Source organism: Sturnus vulgaris, chromosome 6 (genome assembly GCF_052056855.1).
Source record: "Sturnus vulgaris isolate bStuVul1 chromosome 6, bStuVul1.hap1, whole genome shotgun sequence".
Classification (NCBI taxonomy): Eukaryota; Metazoa; Chordata; class Aves; order Passeriformes; family Sturnidae; genus Sturnus; species Sturnus vulgaris.
This window is the reverse complement of record NC_142248.1, coordinates 10,800,467-10,818,412: the sequence shown is the minus strand read 5'-3', so window position 1 is coordinate 10,818,412 and position 17,946 is coordinate 10,800,467. Positions and strand designations below refer to the sequence as shown.

The 17,946-nt window shown below is 41.9% G+C and overlaps 1 protein-coding gene across 2 annotated transcripts in view; it reads left to right on the top strand.

Annotated features, from left to right (window-relative positions):
- The first annotated feature begins 2,064 nt into the window (after positions 1-2,064).
- The window catches only part of INO80 (INO80 complex ATPase subunit), a 62,412-nt gene continuing 46,530 nt past the window's right edge, over positions 2,065-17,946 (top strand). Inside the window, exons 1-8 of one of the 2 annotated variants that reach the window (XM_014869234.2) lie at positions 2,065-2,194; positions 9,479-9,664; positions 10,849-11,015; positions 11,112-11,179; positions 12,731-12,892; positions 14,545-14,665; positions 15,883-16,097; positions 17,101-17,154. In XM_014869234.2, coding sequence (XP_014724720.2) covers positions 9,522-9,664; positions 10,849-11,015; positions 11,112-11,179; positions 12,731-12,892; positions 14,545-14,665; positions 15,883-16,097; positions 17,101-17,154 — 930 coding nt within the window. In that variant the 5' untranslated portion in view covers positions 2,065-2,194; positions 9,479-9,521. Of the gene's footprint in view, positions 2,195-7,417; positions 7,462-9,478; positions 9,665-10,848; positions 11,016-11,111; positions 11,180-12,730; positions 12,893-14,544; positions 14,666-15,882; positions 16,098-17,100; positions 17,155-17,946 lie in introns of those variants that run through there. The other variant, XM_014869235.2, reaches the window with a different exon arrangement.

The window sequence follows — 17,946 nt, the reverse complement described above, 5'->3', positions numbered from 1 at the left end:
AGCTGAGAGATGAAGGCATCAAGTCTGGGATATAGAAGAGTAGTATGAAATGTCTCTAAAGGCCACCCTTCTTGGTAAGAGACTGAGCTGCTTTCTCAGCCTATTCCAAGGACTAAATCTCTGACTGGAACAACATTATCATGAAATAAGGATTTCCAGAGAGGGACTTCACAGTCTAATTGCATCTGTGCCACTATAATGATTCAAGTAGTAAAACTTTCTTGGGTAATATAAGTACCACTTTCCCTTTGGTTCTCTTTTGGAAACGGCATAAAGAAAAGAAATATACTGGAATGCAGTCATCACTCACTGATGCACAAGACTGAAAATTACCATTTTCTTACAGAAGCAAAAAGGGCTTATTTTTTAATGGTCCATCAGCCATAGTGATGCTGCTCAGTGCCAGCTCTGTTTGTCTGAGCGTGGTACTAACATGTAACCAAATCAAGCTCACTTCCCAAACAATGCAATTTTCAGCTGTACTTAGAGATACAATTAGCATCACTAGTTAAGGACAACTCTTGTGAAGTTTTACTGGAGCAGTAGCAATGGTCTTATTTTTATATCCTAGCAACTGTGTGGTGGTTTAAGCCCAGCTGGCACCATGAAGCTGCTCACTCCCGCCCTGCCCCAGTGGAATGAGGCACAGAATCAAAAGTAAAACTCATAGTTTAAGAACAGTTTAATAATTGAAAACAAAGTAAAATATAGTAATAGAGTGAATAATAAGAATGATAGAAAGGGAAAGAAAAGCAAGTGATGCACACTACAATTGCTCACCCCATGCTGACCAATGTCAGATTCCTTTCCTGAATCCAGATCGGCCTCACTTCCAGGTAGCTCCCTACAGTTATACTGGGCATGATGTCCTATGGCATGGAATATTCCTCAGTCCGTTCAGGTCAGCTGTCCTGGCTGTGCACTCTCCCAGGATTTTTTTTCCTTCTCAGTGGCAATAATAAAAGTCCTTGACTCAGGATAAACACGATTTAGCAAAACTCAGAATATCAGGTTTTTTTTCTGAATGCAAAACTCAGCACTGTCCCACCTACTGAGGAATTAAGTCCATCCCAGCCAAAACCAGGACACTGGTACCTACTGAGCGCTAAAGTGACACATCTTAGTAATGAAATACAGATTTTTATCGCTATGCAGCAGGTGATCTGGATTAATCATCCACTTAAGGATTTGCTCTAAGTGTACTAGTTAATGGGTTTTGGAAGGCAGCGGCGCTGAACAGCTGACGGCCACACCGTGTTTACAGTGCAAGGCATCTTCGCAATTAACCTTCAGGCCTATTTCGTCCAGAGCTCCTCTCGTGCAATTCTTAGTGCATGACAAAGCGAAAGCAGTAGAACGCACGTAGCCTCACCAAATGCCCCCACGTGTTAACCCTGATGGCGCCCCGGTTCCAGCGCCGCCAGCCCCTCACCGCTCGCGTCAGCTGCGGGGGCTGCCAGGCCGGCACAAGCTCTCGGACACGCACGGCACCGGCTCCCCACCTGCCAGGGACCCGGGAATGACACCAAGCGGAGCCGGGCCCAGCCGGAGCTCCTCGCAGCGCCTCAAGGGCGAGCGCGCGTCACTTCCGGGACGCACCCGCCTCCCCGAGCCAGCATCGCGAGACCCCGCCCCGCCTCGCGCGAGACTCGCTGGCTCACCCGGCCGCCTGGCCGAGTCCCTTCGGCAATTTCCGTCACCGCCAGACCCTACCAATCGGCCGAAGGAGCGCATCGATGAGCAAGGGCCCCCCGCGGGGTCCCTGCGGGGCCGAGCCCCGCAGTGCGGGCGTGGGGTCCGTGCGGCAGCCACGGCGGCGCGGGCGGGGCGGCAGAGCCTAGGCGCGGGGCCGGGGCGGCGGGGCGGCATGCGGAGTTCGATTGATCAGGCCTGGGCATGGCGCCTCTCCTCCCCCCCGCCATGGCTCCCCGTGTCCCTGCTCCTCTCCTCTCAGTGAGCGAAAGTGGCCGCCGCCGCCGTCCCAGCGCCCGCAGCCGCCGCCTCCTCCTCAGCACCAGCGCGGGCGCCATCTTGGCGAGGCAGGAGCCGGGAGCGCCCCGCGGCAAGAGACAGGCAACGCCAGCCCCGGCAACCCGGGGCGAGAGGCCGGGTGGAGCAAGCGGGGGAGCGAGCCCGGGAGACACCCCCAGCCCCCCGCCGCCGCTGCCGCGTCGCCGCCGGGCCCGCTACCCAGGTGAGCCACCGCGGCCACTGCGCAAGGGCACGCCGGGCCGGGGCTACTGGAGGCGGCAGTGGGGGCGCCGGCTGGGCAGGCCGTGGCTTCACCCCCCGCGCAGACCGGCGGCCGCTGCAGCCGGGCCTCTTCTTAAAGAGACAGGCCCCTTCCCCGCCCTGCCCGCCGGATGCGCCTCGCGGTACCGGCGGCCGTGAAGCCGCCGTTCGTTCCCCCCCAGCCCCCGTCCAGAGCGGCGGCTGGGCCCCGTCGGGCGCGGGGGGAGCTGAGGGGGGGGGGGGGCCGTCGGCGGTGGGGGGGGTGCGGTGGCGCCGTCGCGCACCTGCGGGCGCACGTGCGGGCGGTGGCGCGTGCGCGGGGTGCGGGCGGGGGGTGCCGGGTTGGGGGGGGGGGGGGGGGGGGGGCACGCGGCGAGGGCGGCGGCGCGGCCGCGCCGGGAGCGCCGCGTCACCGGCGGGAGCGCGCGCCCACCGCCGCCTGGGGGGGCGCGCCTGCGGGAACGCGCCCGCCTCCTCCCCTCCCCCCCCCGCCCGGTGCCGTCAGAGCGCGGCCTCCGCCCCGGGAGCCGCGGCAGGGCAAGGCCGGGCCGGGCCGGGCCGCCCCTGTGCGTGAGGCCGCGTGGCGCCGCGCTGCCCGCCGAGCCCGGCGGGGCGGGGGCCGGGGCTGCCCCAGCGCCCCCGGAATAGCCACCGGCACCTGCAGGAAGGGGCCGCCTGCCAGACTCGTGGCGTTGTTGATGGAAAGTGTCTCCCGGGTGCCCACGAATCGTAGTTCAGTGCTGTGTTCGCGCTGGTGAATGCGCACTTCTCTAAAGCTGCGCTGTAAAGTCTGCTCCTGTTTGCAAACAGGTAGCCTAGTGCGATTTCTCTGTGTGACTCGGTACAATTTCTGTTCGTGATTTGGCGTTGTACATTCTTTACGCTCTTGCCGGTCTTCAGTGGAAGATTTTCCCCTGTGCGGTGTTGCAGAAAATAATAAATTATTTGAATATTTTTCCGCCTTTGCATGAAGAAATGGTGCAAGTCAAGTTAGTTTTTTATAGTGAAATGTGTGTAATTCCGATTTTAGTTTCCTCTCTTAGAAACAAATCTGTATGGGTTTGTACAGCACATCTGATATACCTATATATATGTGACCAACAAATTTTTTAATTTACACGAATCATTTGTGTTGTCACGCCTTTAGTGTGTATGTGTAAGAGTGTCCTGACACCGAGAGGTTGGTAAGATAGCGAGGGAAGATCACAAGAGACAGAACTGTAGCTTGAACCTTTTTCTAGGGCTAAAGGATATTGCCTGTAATTCTTCCGGTGTGTATTTCTCACATGTATATTGTGAAGTTGCTGAAAATACTGCCTCCAAATTCTTGATGGTTCAAATGAGCAAGTTTTGTTCCATTTGGGTATAACTTAATAAACTCTAAATTCTGTAATAAGCATGCTCTTCGACAGGCTAAACTACACGCTAGAGATTGGTTTAGATGGCAAGTCCTCTTAGAGCTTTTTTTGGACATTGTTCCCTTTTCGTGGTCTGGGGTGGAGGGAATAAAAACCAAACAAAACTGAAAATATCTATGCAGTTGTTACTTTGTGTGCACAGAATGGCAAAGTGTGAGGGTAACTTGGTGCTGCTGTGTAGAGCAGAGAGTATAAATGCATTGTCAGAGGCCTCCATAAATACTATTAACTGCTCTTTTGGGACAAGGATTAGTCTAATTGAACAATTAAATAGGTTTTTCTGTAGTTTAAATTTGGAAGCAGAGCTCTGTCACACCAACTTTTGTGTTCAGTGAGTTCAAAGGTATTCTGCTGTTTACTGCATATATGCTTCTGATACACTGCTATGTAGTTTTTGATAAATTAGGCCCTATCTGTAACTGAGTTTTTTTGGGAATTGGAAAATCCAGAGCCAGTGCCCCACTGGCTCTTCTCTGTATTTAAAAGTGATTAAAAGATGGAACAAAGATCACTGAAATGCTGTCTCATTCCTTGGAAAACAATATGAAACCTTACCACAAAAGCAGAACATCAAAGTAAAGCATCTAGTTTAGATAGATTTCATTACTCAGAAAAGCAATTAAAATGGCTTTTTAAAATTTCAAACTCAAATGGTGTGAACTCAGAGTTCACTTGTGTGTACATTAATTTTATTTGTTCAACTTGAGGTTAGTGGAGGGCTTTAGGTTCATAGGAAATACTGTATTTGCTTTTTGAAAAGCCATAGTGTCTTACATATCCTAGTTATATTTAAGACACTGCCATAAAAAAACCCCGTATGGGAATTATGTTTTGCTTTAAAACATGGTCCATAGCTCTGGGAAATTGTTGTTATTGTAACTGTACATTTACCAAAGCAAGCTAAAATGTGAGTGGGGAAAGGAGAACTCCTTCAAGCAAAATAGTTTTCAAGTTTTTTATACCACCACAGTTTTCTCTATTGGAGATTATATGCATATAAAGAAGTCTGACAAAAATATGCCTAGCTGCTATTACTGTGCTAGTCCACGTTTTCCACACAGACCTTGACTGAGTGAATCTTCTGTTTGGATATATATTTATATGTATATTTGTGTCAGGATTTATTCTGGAGATATTACTGCTGGAAAATTTCACAGCATTAAGTATTCTGCTTCAATTCTTTTCCAATGAGACCTGTATGTCTCAATTCTAAATTTCTTCAAGAAGGAAAAGTATTTTAGGGGTTTGCATGAGTTTAGAACATCTGTCTTAATAAGTTGGTGTCAAATTGCAAAGCACAAAAAACTTATGTGTAGGAAAACCCCAAAAAACTGCTGAAATTGCAAGGCAATTAAGGTGGCATAGAAGATTGTATTTTTGCCCAGTTTTTAATCCTGTTATGGATAAAACTTTCAATGTTATGAATAAATGAGGAATACATACTTCTGTGATTTCGGGTTTTTGTCCACATGGATGTTTTGTCAGTGTTCTTACAGTGATGGGATGGAGTAGAGAAAAGAAGCTACTTCTTTGGGCTGAAATACTGGAACAAATATCAGTGCTCACCTACCAGCTGGTCACACTTCATATCCATGCACTTAGTGTGTAACTGGCATGACTGCATTGCTTTTACCTCCCTGATTTGCCTTGCTAAGAAGAGGTGCTGTGATCAGCTGCAATCCAGTACCTTGCATGGCAGCTTGTGTTTGTGTGTGTGCTCTCAGCAGGAGTGGTTATCATTATTTGCTGTGATGGTTGATGTTGGTCATAAAGAGCAGAAAAACTAATCCTCTGGGCCTTATCTGAGGTGTAGACGTGGCAGCAGCTGAAGGGAAAAACCACAAGAAACTCATGGATGAAAAAGTACTGCTTCAAACAGCTCTGCAAAGCAAAGCCCATCCAGCTAGCAGCAAGGCACAAGAGCCAGATTTTGCACTTAGCATTTATGGGGTTCCTGTGTGATACCAGTAAGAAAAACTTGCTGGATGTCCATTCAGAAATACACAGTGGATGTTTATTTAAATTGGGATTATCTACTTTTAAAGCTGAGCTGCTTCAGGAGACCATGGTTTTGCTGTTTGGTTGGTGGAGGTCAGTGGGCATAAAATTTAGAAACCTCGTTATAAAACCTAACTTCTCTCAGGAGATGTCCTTGGAGGATTCTTCTCCAGTGCAGGGTGTTTACTTACTGAGTGGATGCTATAAATGGGCAGACTTGAGAAAACAAGAATGAGGGAAGAAATCCCACACCTACATTAACATTGAACTAAGCAATGTGATTTAAAACTCAATAAGGAAGGCTCTTTCAGAACTGAACTTAGATATTTAAAAAATACAATTATTATGAAGGTTATTTGCATGAAATTATTACATTCCTGCTGATATTTTACCTGGACTTTTAATAATTTAGTGGTCCATTTGATACAATTAAATGGCTGAAGTGTGAGCTTCTGATTAAGAATACTTGAAGATTCAAAGTGCCAGCCTGGCAGTGCAGAAGCTATTTATTTCCAAATGCTGGTTTTCTAAACTGTTTGAACTCTGGGGGAGAGGAGGGGAGAAAGCAAATAGCTATTGAATTTGACACTGCAGCTTAACATAAAATTGGTATATATCAGTAAGAAAGTCATGATGGCACAAGGATTGCTCTGCAGCTTCTGCTCATTTTGCCCCTGTAACATATGAGTATTTACCTAAATGTTACCATCAGTAATGAAATCTTTTCAAAAATCTGTGTTTTGTCTATAAGCTGAGTAGGCAAAAGGATAGATTTGTTTTAAAAATGTCAAAGAAAGATGGAATGAATGTCATCACCATGTAAATCCACTGAAGCAGGATGTTGGTGATGTCATAAACAGATATATACAGTAGTGGATCAAGCTGTGTGCCTTTCGTTTGTTTTTTCCTATCTTCTCTCACTTCAGTGTTCAATCAGTTTTTGCTATTGGAAATCTTTGTTAAAACCTAGAGTGGAAGTGAAAGAATGGAGAATGAAGAATTATTGATCACTTAGCCCTCTATATTATTACTTTGCTCAGCAGAGAAGCACTCTGTGACTGTCAACATATAAATAAATGAAAGGCTGAATTAATTGTCTGAGTTATTCGCTATTCAGTATGCTTGTGTAACGTTTACTAAATTTCTTTTGGGCATTGTAAATATGTTTTAAGGATGTTGTTAAGCTCTCCTGTGCTTATTTGTGGATTTGGTAGGCAGGATACAGACTAGTAACTGTTTTGAGGACAAGAGTAATTAATGTTATATGTACCGGAGCCTTGTGGAGCAATTAAAATAGGAAGACAAACAAAAGCATGTCTTTTTATATGGGTGACATGTAGACTAGTTATACTATGTCAGGTCAAGGAAAACTTTATTAAATGTGGAAATGCAAGGTTGAGTTTTGGGAATGTGGTTTTCTGCAAAGAGCAGACAGGTAAAAGGTGCCATGCTGTTCTGAGTTAACAGTGTTAATATAATATATGCCCTTGTTGATGGATACATTTTTAAATGGAATGAGAAAAGGAATCACCATACTTTTTTTGCTATGATACTAGGGAGAGATTTTTTGCTCTTGTACTATATGTAATTTTTATTAGTGGTCATAAGGAAAGGAAAACCCCTTTCACCTTCAAGGTGTTCTTTTCTACCACCTCATGAATGATCTCTTCCAGATCTTCCAGAGGCACAAGTTTCATGTTTTCTCTCATTTTTAAACCCCTTTACTTAATTTCTTCACAGAAAAGGTTGCCAATCATTGGAACAGGCTGCCCAGTCGAGAGGTTGGGTCACTGTCACTGGAGGTATTTAAAAGGTGTGTGGATGTGGTACTTGGGGACATGGTTTAGTGGTGGCAATGTTGGATTAGCAGCTGGACTTGATGATCCTAGAGGTCTGTCCCAGCCTAAGTGATTTTGTGGTTCATAGTCCTCTCTCTTGGAAGACAGTTCTTGATTTTAGTTTTTTTGTTTGGTTTGGTTTCAAATGCCTGTTAAGCACACTATGGCATATGTAGATGAAAGTTCCTTGGAAAGTGTGGGTCTTACTATCCTTATCATAGGGAAAACTTTCAAATGATGCTGAGTTCTGCTGGAAATGAGTATTTGGTGACAGAGGTCAGTCATTCAATTGCTGTTAAGTATGCAAAGACCTAATATGCAGAAAGTTTCAGTCTAAAAATAATTTTTATCACAGAGCTGTTACCTTGTCTAGCAAATTCTGGTGTTTTATTGGTTATTCTCTGTGGGTAAGGATGTTAACTCAAGACCCAGTATTAAATAAGAAATAATACAATTTGCTCTTGTTCAAGTACAGCCATTAGTCTTAAGATGAGAATCACTTATCATAGTTTATTGTAATTTTGATGTTCTGAATCAGTAATTTTGGAGGATGAAAGGTTTAGAGAAAGTTAGATGCTGGGTTTTGGATCTGTATATGTGAAGAGAGAACAACTTGAAGATTGGATACTCAATCTGTATGTTCACTTACATAAACGTAAAACAATTAAGCTGATGATTTAATAATTAAACAAATATAAAATCTCTCTCAATAAATTAATGTGAAGTTTGCTTCAGGTTTTGTAGTATTTTTTAAGAAGTCATAGAAACCAGAAGAATCCTTCAGAAGAACAATTAATCTAAGTCTGACTGGTTTTAATTTGAGCACCTGTTCTAGTGAGAGGTGTCCCTGCCTATGGCAGGGGTTGGAACTAGATATTCTCTAAGGGCCTTTCCAACCTAAACCATTCTGTGATTTTTTTGTCCTCCACCAGAAGTAGAAGCTTGAGATATTTATTGATTTGTTTGTTTGTAAGTATTTAAGGCAGCACTTTCATTTACACCGTAACCACTCTGGCTTTGGAAATTATTTACCTTTCTCACTATTATTTTAACAATTATGACATCTTTTATAGTCAAAGAAAAGTAAAATTTGAGTTGACAGAGCTACTATTGTAACAGTTGTTTTGATGTCCTTTGTAGTTGAAGGAAAACTACAGTTGACAGCAATAAAATATTTTGATACCTTTGGTTCTAGAGTGTGTAGCATGCAAATATTGTAGGGGGTGCATTTGGCTTTATTAAGAATCTTAAATGCAGAGAACAAATGGAAAAAATAAAAACAGGCGGATGGTTTTTTACTAGTTGAAAACCATAATGCTAGAATACTTTCTAAATTTGTAAATATTAAAAAGTATGTTGCAAATTGCTTTTTATGTGTTATTTTTATTTAATAAAATAACAATTCCACTTTAGAATGAAAGGGATTTTGTTCAAGTATTTGTAGCTTGTTTGCCAAGAGGTAACAGCTATATTTTCAATACTGGAAGAAGAGTAGCATTGCTTTAAGGTAAAGGAGAAATATTACAAGTATTCAGTAGACTACAGCTGTGAACTGAATGGTAAAAACAACAAAGGAACAATATTTTTAGTAGTTCTGCCTTTTTGGAGTCAGTTATTATATATATATATGCCCTCTGTTCAGGGTTAAACATGTTATCTTTAATAATGGTGAAAGCTTACTTTACATGCTTGAGGACTGTCTTCATAATACTTTGAACTTCTATGTCACCACTTGGATTATCATACTTGGTTAAAACAATGCTTGTTCCTATCAAACAGCAACCACAAAATCATAAAAATCAGAAAACTAAGAATCTAGTTTTTGGCTGTGGTGGTACTGTGGTGGAAAGTTGAATGGCAATTTCTGTTTTCTATACCTATTAACAGCAACTTAAGCTTCTGCCCAGAATTGCCTTGGTAGATGTGTCTGCTCCCCAGGTTTCCTCCTTTCAGAGGAGTTGTGGTGCTGATGGCTGCTGTTTCCTTTTCCAGCTGTGTGTTCAGAGGCACCTGTGCATGAGGAGAAGTTTGTTCTATGGCCTCAGAGCTGGGTGCCAGGGAGGATGGCAGCTGCTCAGAGCTGGCAAAACCTGTCTATCTGCAATACCTGGAAAAAGCTCTGCAACTGGATCAGTTCTTACGACAGACGTCTGCCATCTTTAACAGGAGTATATCCAGGTACCAAAAGCTTTTCTACTTTCCCTTGGGAGTGCCAAGGAAAGACAGGCATTTATATTATATTGTTCCCAGCCAACACCATACTAAGAATTTATTGCTGACCTGTTCATTACAAACTCTTCTGTTTCAAAGGAGGGGAGGTCACTGGGATTGTTCAGCCTAGAGAAAAGAAAATCTAAAAAATGCTATTAAATTTAATAATAAATCTAGCATTAGCTTTGAGTTCTGAAACAAAGCCTTTGTGATTTCTTCTCTCTGGTGACTACTGACAGGACCTGAGGGAATGGCATGAAGTTTTGTTAGGGGAGATTTAGCCTGGGATACTAGGGAGAGGTTCTCTATCCACAGGATGGTTGGGCACTGGAACAGGATCCTCTGGGAAGTGGTCACAGCACCAGCCTGACAGAGTTCAAGAAACATTTGGACAGCACTCTCAGGCACATGGTGTGATTCCTGGGGACTCTCCTGTGCAGGGTCAGGAATTGGACTTAAAGATTTTTGTGACTCCCTTCCAACTTGGGATATTCTGTGATTGTATTAAAGATATTGGACTGTGTTTCTCTCAGTTCACGGTGATAATACAGTGTGTTACCAGCTCACGTATGAATTAGTGCAATGTTTTAAAGCTCTTTTTTGTAGCTAAGAGGCCTTTGTCAGCAAAAAGTAGGGTGAGGAAGCCCTAAGTAGATTTTCAGGGATACTTACAGCCTTTAGTGTGTGTTTCTGTCCCAGAACAATTGCATATTTAATTTCATCAGTGTTTTGGAATTGTTGAGTTACAGACCTGGTAACTGAATGGGCAACACATAACATATATGTTTCCAAGTGTGTAATAAGACCCACAACAAGATCAGAAAAGGTATATCTACATTTCTCACATGTCCCAATGAGTGTGACAATATTGTGCTTCAGTTTGACTTGCGTGGTTCATGCTTCTAAAACTAGATACCTAGTTAAAGACTGGAGGTGAGGTTGATAGCATACCCAGGCTGATCTCATGATTTGCTCTTGCTAAGGGGTTAATGGGAAATTACTAAGAGCAGTATTTCTAATGTGTAAAATTACATCTGAAGCTGTCTCAATTCTCAAACCTTTAGACAAATGCCCATATGTAAGAAAGTTGGCTGGGCATCTTCTCTTTTGAATATTTTCCTGTCATTATCACTGTATTATGGACCTTGCAGTGATGAAAGTGAAGATGGATTGGATGACAATCCTTTACTGCCTCAGCCTGGGGATCCCCTGATGCAAGTTAAGGAAGAGCCTCCAGACTCCTTGCTTGGAGAGTCTTCTGGAGCAGGGAATTCTGGGATGCTGAACACACATTCCCTGAATGGAGTACTCCAGCCAGGTAGGCATGTACTAGGTTGAATCTCTGGTTTCTTTGGATTAGTCTGGAAAAGCATTATTTCTTAAGAACTTTATTTTTTATTTTTTCTCTAAACAGAACCAAAGTCTGAAAAAGGGAGCTTGTATAATTTTTCCAAACTGAAGAAAAGCAGAAAGTGGCTGAAGGTAAGAATATTGGAAAGAAATGCAGCTGTTGTGGAGTCTGTGAGTAAAGTTACCCACCTAGCCATTCTCAGTCACTTGCAGAAAGCTTGGGTGGGAATGTTGATCTGCTGGGGGGCAGGAAGGCTCTGCAGAGGGATCTGGACAGGCTGGATCATGGGCCAAGGCCAATTGCATGAGGTTCAACAAGGCCCAGTGTCAGGTCCTGCCCTTGGGTCACAACAACCCCATGCAGCACTACAGGCTGGGGGAAGCGGGGCTGGAAACCTGCCCAGCAGAAAAGGACCTGGGGCTGCTGAACAGCAGCTGAACGTGATCCAGTGTGTGTCCAGGTGGCCAACAAGGCCAATGGCATCCTGGCCTGTATCAGCAGTAGTGTGGCCAGCAGGACCAGGGCGGTGATTGTCCCCCTGTACTTGGTGTCCTGGTGAGGCCACTCCTTGAACCCTGTGTCCAGTTTGGGCCTTTCACTGTGAGAAAGACATTGAGGTGCTGGAGCACATCCAGAGAAGGGCAACGGAGCTGGGGAAGGCTCTGCAGCACAAGTCTTAGGAGCAGCTGAGGGAGCTGGGGGTATTAAGCCTGGAGAAAAGGAGGTTTGGGTAGGACTTTATTCTCTACAACTCCCTGAAGGGAGATGATAGTGAGGTGAGGATGAGTCTTTTCTCCCAAGTTATAAGCAATAGGGCAAGAGAAATGGCCTGAAGTTCTACCAAGGGAGGTTTAGATTGTATATTAGTAAAATTTTCTTCACTGGGAAGGATGGTCAGGCATTGCAACAGGCTGCCCAGGGAAGTGTTGGAATCACCATCCTTGGAGGTGTCCAAAAGGCATGTGAATGTGGCACATGGGAATGCAGTTTAGTGGTGGACATGGCAGTTAGGTAACTTTCAGAATCTGAATTTTAGTACACCATCCAAATTAAACTGATCTACTATAAAATGTATTAAACTGAGATTTGGGACTCAACTGAAAAGTTGTTTTTAAGTTGAACTCAGTGCAAGGTCTCAGAGAGGATGGCAGAAGAGAATGGAATGGTGGCTTTATGCTGCCTTTGCATTTTCACTCTATTACATCCATCTCAAGTTAGCAAAAACATGTTGCCAAGAGGTCGAACAAGAACCAAAGTTGCAGAAACTGATGCAGGTAGAAGTGGTAGAATAGCAGGACAAACTACAAATCGGGTAGGGAAGTACCTGAAAACCACACATTGCAAAATACCCCTGCTGTTATCCTGGCTTTTCTCACTGCTGCTTTTCTGAGACCACAAACAGATAAAGTGGACTAAAATTATTTAACTACCACAAACTAAGAGAAAACTGCTTTCCTCCAAATCAGAATATATGTATTGAATTCACTGCTACACAGGTATGCTCCTCAGAAAACTGGTTTTCTATGAGGCATTTTAGATGGACACTTTGTAAGTGCTAAGTATCATTGTTGGGACAGACCCACACCCCTTTATTAGCTGAAGGCTCAAGAGTGCTTTACATAAATTAACAATTTAGCACAGGGACTTGGGATTGTTAAATTAGTTTCATTTATTTTTGTTAGAGTATCCTTCTGAGTGATGATTCCAGTGACACAGATTCACCAAGTGATGAGGATGGAGAGGAGGAAGAAGAATTTTCTCTTTCAAGGGAGGAACTTCACGATATGCTGCGATTACACAAGTATAAGAAATTGCATCAAAGTAAATATAGCAAAGACAAAGAGGTAAAAAACCAGAACTTTTACGTTTCCTTGATTTTTATCCTTTAACACATTATTTTAACTGCTCTTATGTCTTTATCAAAATTCATAATTTTGTGGACTGGAAAATTCACTGTTTGGTAGACAGTAACTGTCTGTCATCACTTTTGGACAAGGATTATTTAATCAATTACCTACATAGAATGAAAGATGCTGTGAATCAGTCAGTAATGTAGGTAACTAGTACTGGCACATGTTATATATGGCTTCCACAATGCTCTGTCCCAGTCACTAGAGCAAATAATGGGTATAAGAACATAGGATTTGGATTAGGTATATGCAATGTATATGAAAATGGAGATGCTACAAGTTAATTCTAATACAGGTAGTAGCTGCTATTCAAGTGTATTTATATCATCATGGAAGTGATGAATAGTAAGATGATGTTTACACTCTTGAAAGGGTTTACTACCTTGTCACTTTCTGTCGTGATTTGAGGTTTTACTTGACTCTTTTTCTTTCTTTTTACCTTTTTTTGTTAGTTTTGGATTTTCTTTTGATATTCTCTTTCTTTCCCTTAGAAGATGCTGCAATTTTGCTTTTTTCTTAATGTTAAGCCAAATTTTATGGCTGCTTTGGTTCACTGCTGATTTGAATTGCAGCAGGAAGTCTTAGATGAAGGAGGTTATCCTATTCTGTTATCTGAGAATGTGTTTGAAGTTAAAATTTGTCTTCCTGTTTTATATTCTTTTCAAATTTCTCCAGAAGAGTGTAGAAATATTTTCCCACACAGGTCTTAGCTTCTTTCTAATTCTTTCCTTTGTTTACTTGGGAAGTTCTGAATCAATATTATGTTAACTTCCTGAAATACTGCATAGCTATAGAAATATTCATACACCACATTTTTACACAGGTCATAATTTTGTTAGATTTTACACAAATACTTATTTCCAGACTAGTAAGAAATAATACCCAGTGAAAGTAACCAGTGAGTGTATTGTCAGATCAGTAGTACACAGTCATGGGGGAGGGGAGCATATATCAGAAAAGTTTGTTTATACTCATGGTCTCACTTTTCAAAAATCTTCAGTTAACTTAAAAGTATGCTTAGGTTTTAAATAGTTAATTTCTGAGCGGTATTGCCTTTAATATGCCTGTTTATGTGTAACCTATGTGGAGTTCTTCAATACTTCATTTGAATAATGCTGGGAATAGAATGGCATTTTTCATCATTTAGGGGAAAAATGCTGAGGCAGCTATATTTTTACTTGACAATCTGAATGTCCTTGTGGAAATCTTGTAAATGACTTTGAACCCATCCTTTTACATCCTTTGGAATGATAAAGTAGAACATGTATGCAGTTTGGGAATGCAAGCAAAACAATAATTGGACCACTTCATGTAATGTGGTGCCTTGCTGGGCAGCACCTGTATGGAAAAGACAGAGCAATGTATTTTGAAAGTGCAACCTTCACTGCCTGCTCTTCCCTCCTAGCCAGGTGGGCTCAGTTCCCAGTGCAAAACTCGGAGTCCACCCCTGGGAGCAGTGGTTTCACTTTAGATACTCTAATAGTTGATAACAAATGCAAAATATGGAGAAGTGCATGCTTCCTGATGTCTTCTTTATGTTCAGGATCTGAGCTTGTCTCTGTTGCCTGCTCACTTTCACCCTTCAGTTGCAGCAGTACCAGTACTACAGCGCGGGGCTGCTCTCTACTTACGACCCCTACTACGAGCAGCAGCGCCACCTGCTAGGGCCCAAGAAAAAGAAGTTTAAAGAAGAGAAAAAAATAAAAGGTAATGTCACTAACCTTATGCTTTTAAATGGCTACTATGGTTGAACTTCTTTTCTATGGTGTTTCCTTTGATTAAACATAAGTGTTCAAAACTTACGGGTTTTGGAGGGAAATGCCAAGTTCCGACAAAGAAAAGCTCTTCAGAAAACATTGTGCTTTATCATCTGGCTTCTAGAAAGCTAGAGTGGAAAAAAGGAGAGTTCATGGCTTCAGATTTTCTTTGTGGACCTTATTCAGTGGTTTGGAATCCGTAAACATTGTTTCATATCATGGTTATTTACTCAAGAGTAGTTTTAAAACATGATAGGTCCTTGAAAAGTGTAAGAACTTACCCTGTACCTGCTGCAGTTATTCTTGAATATGTAGTTTTAGTGATCAGGAAGTTACAGGGAGTGAGAGTGTTTTCTGGAAAATAGAGGGAACTCGGAGTTGATGTTTGATGTCAGTTAGAATAGAATTATATCTCTGACATAACAGCTGGAGTTTCTGTAATGCATATTGGCGAGGAAGTGCAGTTTCCTTTCTTGTTTGGGCTGGCAGTAGTTGTAAATCTGTAAAGAAGCAGAGAAGGCTGTGAACTGTCAGTGTAAGGTGAACTCTCATAGTGTAAGTACTTAAGTTTGAGCTGTGTTTTAAAGGGATTATTTCAGGCTGTCTTCCCTTCTTTTTGCAAGTTCCTTTAACTCTGGTGGTTTTTTCTCCACTAATCTTGTAGCATCCAAATGCATACTCACAGTGAACATTTTTAATGTCTGATAACAAATCTGTTTTCTCTGAAAGCTGGTATGACATGACAATATGCCAGTCTCTTTCTATGCAATCTTCTCATTGCTGACAAGTTTGCTTTGAGACTTACTGTATCAAATGATGATGTTGTCAGCTTTGAATGTCTTACCTTAATATATCTCTAAGTAGAAATTTGCTGCAAAGCAAGAACCATTGAACTGAGTTCTAGATATTTTAACTGTCAAGGCATGTCTCCCTGAGTGGAATTAATTGCATTTCACCCCTCTATTAAACAGGAAAATCTTCCCATTATCAAGTGATGAGGAACTATCTAATAGAATAAATTAATTGTACTAGAATTGGCAAACATGGATTTGGCTTTTTTGTTGCTTCCACATATAAATTGACTAGGAGCATTTACTCAGGAAAGGTGCCTGTTTAAATGTGCCCCAAAAAATAGAATTTTTTTTTATGATTCTTGTTGCCATGCAGGCAAATTGAAAAAAGTAAAGAAAAAGAGGAGACGGGATGAAGAACTCTCTTCAGAGGAATCACCACGACGCCACCATCACCAGACCAAAGTTTTTGCCAAGTTTTCCCACGATACGCCACCACCTGGGTCCAAGAAAAAGCATTTGTCTATTGAGCAGCTTAATGCACGCCGGCGGAAAGTGTGGCTTAGCATTGTTAAGAAGGAGTTGCCAAAGGTGAGCTTGGCTAATGGCAGTAGATCAGTGATGATACAAGAAAGTGAAATAGAAAATTAACTTAGTGGGGACTTGACACTTAAAAAACAGAGTGAAGTGAGACCTGATTTTTCTGGTGGTCATTAATGACCTAACTGGAATTCTGTAATCCATAAGCAAGATGTAGTTGAAATATCACCCAGGGTACCTAAATGGATCATGCAGTGCTTTGCCATGGCTATTCAACCTTCTGCAAGTGCAGTAAGCTCTAGCAGGTTCTCACACTGATCTACAGGATGGCAGTATAGAGCAAACCAGTATCTAGGTTTGCAGTAAAGTTCAGAAAAGGGATGTTTAGTCAAAGCACCTGTGTTTTTCAAACCTTACCTCAGAAACAGACTGGAGAAAAGTGTTTGTGTCATTTGCAGGACAAGCTTCAGGCACATTTGAAACAGAAGGCTGGGTTCACTTTTGATAGTTTTCTGAGATGGTCAGAGTGGACTTTAGAATCTGCTTTTTGAAGTCCACAGTTAACAGACTTTGAATTCTAGAAAGTTAGAACAAGTCATGACTGTATCATCCTTTATGAACTTAAAAGCCAAACACAGGGTATGTGCAGTGAGAGAGACCATGTTTTTTCAAAAATTAATTTTGATCATGTGAAGAACATGAGATCTACATAAACTCTACACATCTTTGGGAAACAGTGGGAAATACTGTTTGCCTCAGTGACAAAAATGGAATAGGAGAACCCTGCTTTGCAACAGAAGTAATTAAAGAAATAATTGTGAAAAAGGTGTTTGCATGCTTCCTTCAGGATTTGGAATACATTTATGTATGCCTTCAGTAATTTAGGGATGAAAAAACTGTTTCAGTCAAAATGAAGAATACTTGTTCTCAATTATACAGTAGTGTGCATGACTGAAGTTAGTACATGTACCTGCTGAAGACTAGACAGGATTTTTTAAAAAATGCTGTGAAGCCATTACCCTTTAACTAATTTACAGGTTGTGTTCTTTTACAGGCATACAAACAGAAAGCTTCTGCCCGTAACCTCTTTCTAACCAACAGCAAAAAGGTAGGTGCTATTTAATTTCATACTGTTCCTTGTACTGGATACAATAAGCAAACTGTAACCTCTTTATGTTTCTTCTGTTTCTTAAAATTCTGACAATGCTAGCAGGGCAGTATAGGAGAAAGCATTGTATACAAGTAATTGTGATTTATTATAAGGCTTTTCGTTTTTCAGTTGTGTCATTGTGTTGTGTTTCATTAGCAACAGATGAAACAAGCAACATGAGTTCCTTTCATGAGATCTTTCTGACTTTTGGAAGATTTAGTTTGTACACTTTAAGTTTACTGATCATTGATTAGTGGCTTTGGTACACTTTGACTTTTGAGTTGCCCATCTATCCACTACTTAAAACTGCTAGTTTTAAGCATACTGGTTGAAATCAAAGGGGTTCTTGGAATATTAAGTGCTTTAATTTAGATAAATATGTAGAGGACCTAAGATTAAAAATAGAACAATTTTCAGTTTAAGTGATTGCAAAAGCAATCGATCTTCTCATCAGTCTTCTCTGAGAATCAGAGCAGCATTGTTTCTACCTAGAGAACTTTGCTTATAAACACTGGGTTACACCTCAGTTACAGATTAGACAGTCTTTTAAGTATTATGCCACGCTGAAACTGTCTTCAGATTTTGTCTTCTCCACCATCTCAGAATTTTTTTGGAAGATTGCATTCTCTCATGTCATTTCAGAAGCATTGCTGCTGAGTAAAGTATCACAGTTTTTTCTTTTTTGAAATATCAGACTTGGTTGTAATTAAATCTGATATTGTTTATTGCTGTCTTTCTTTACAATCTGCC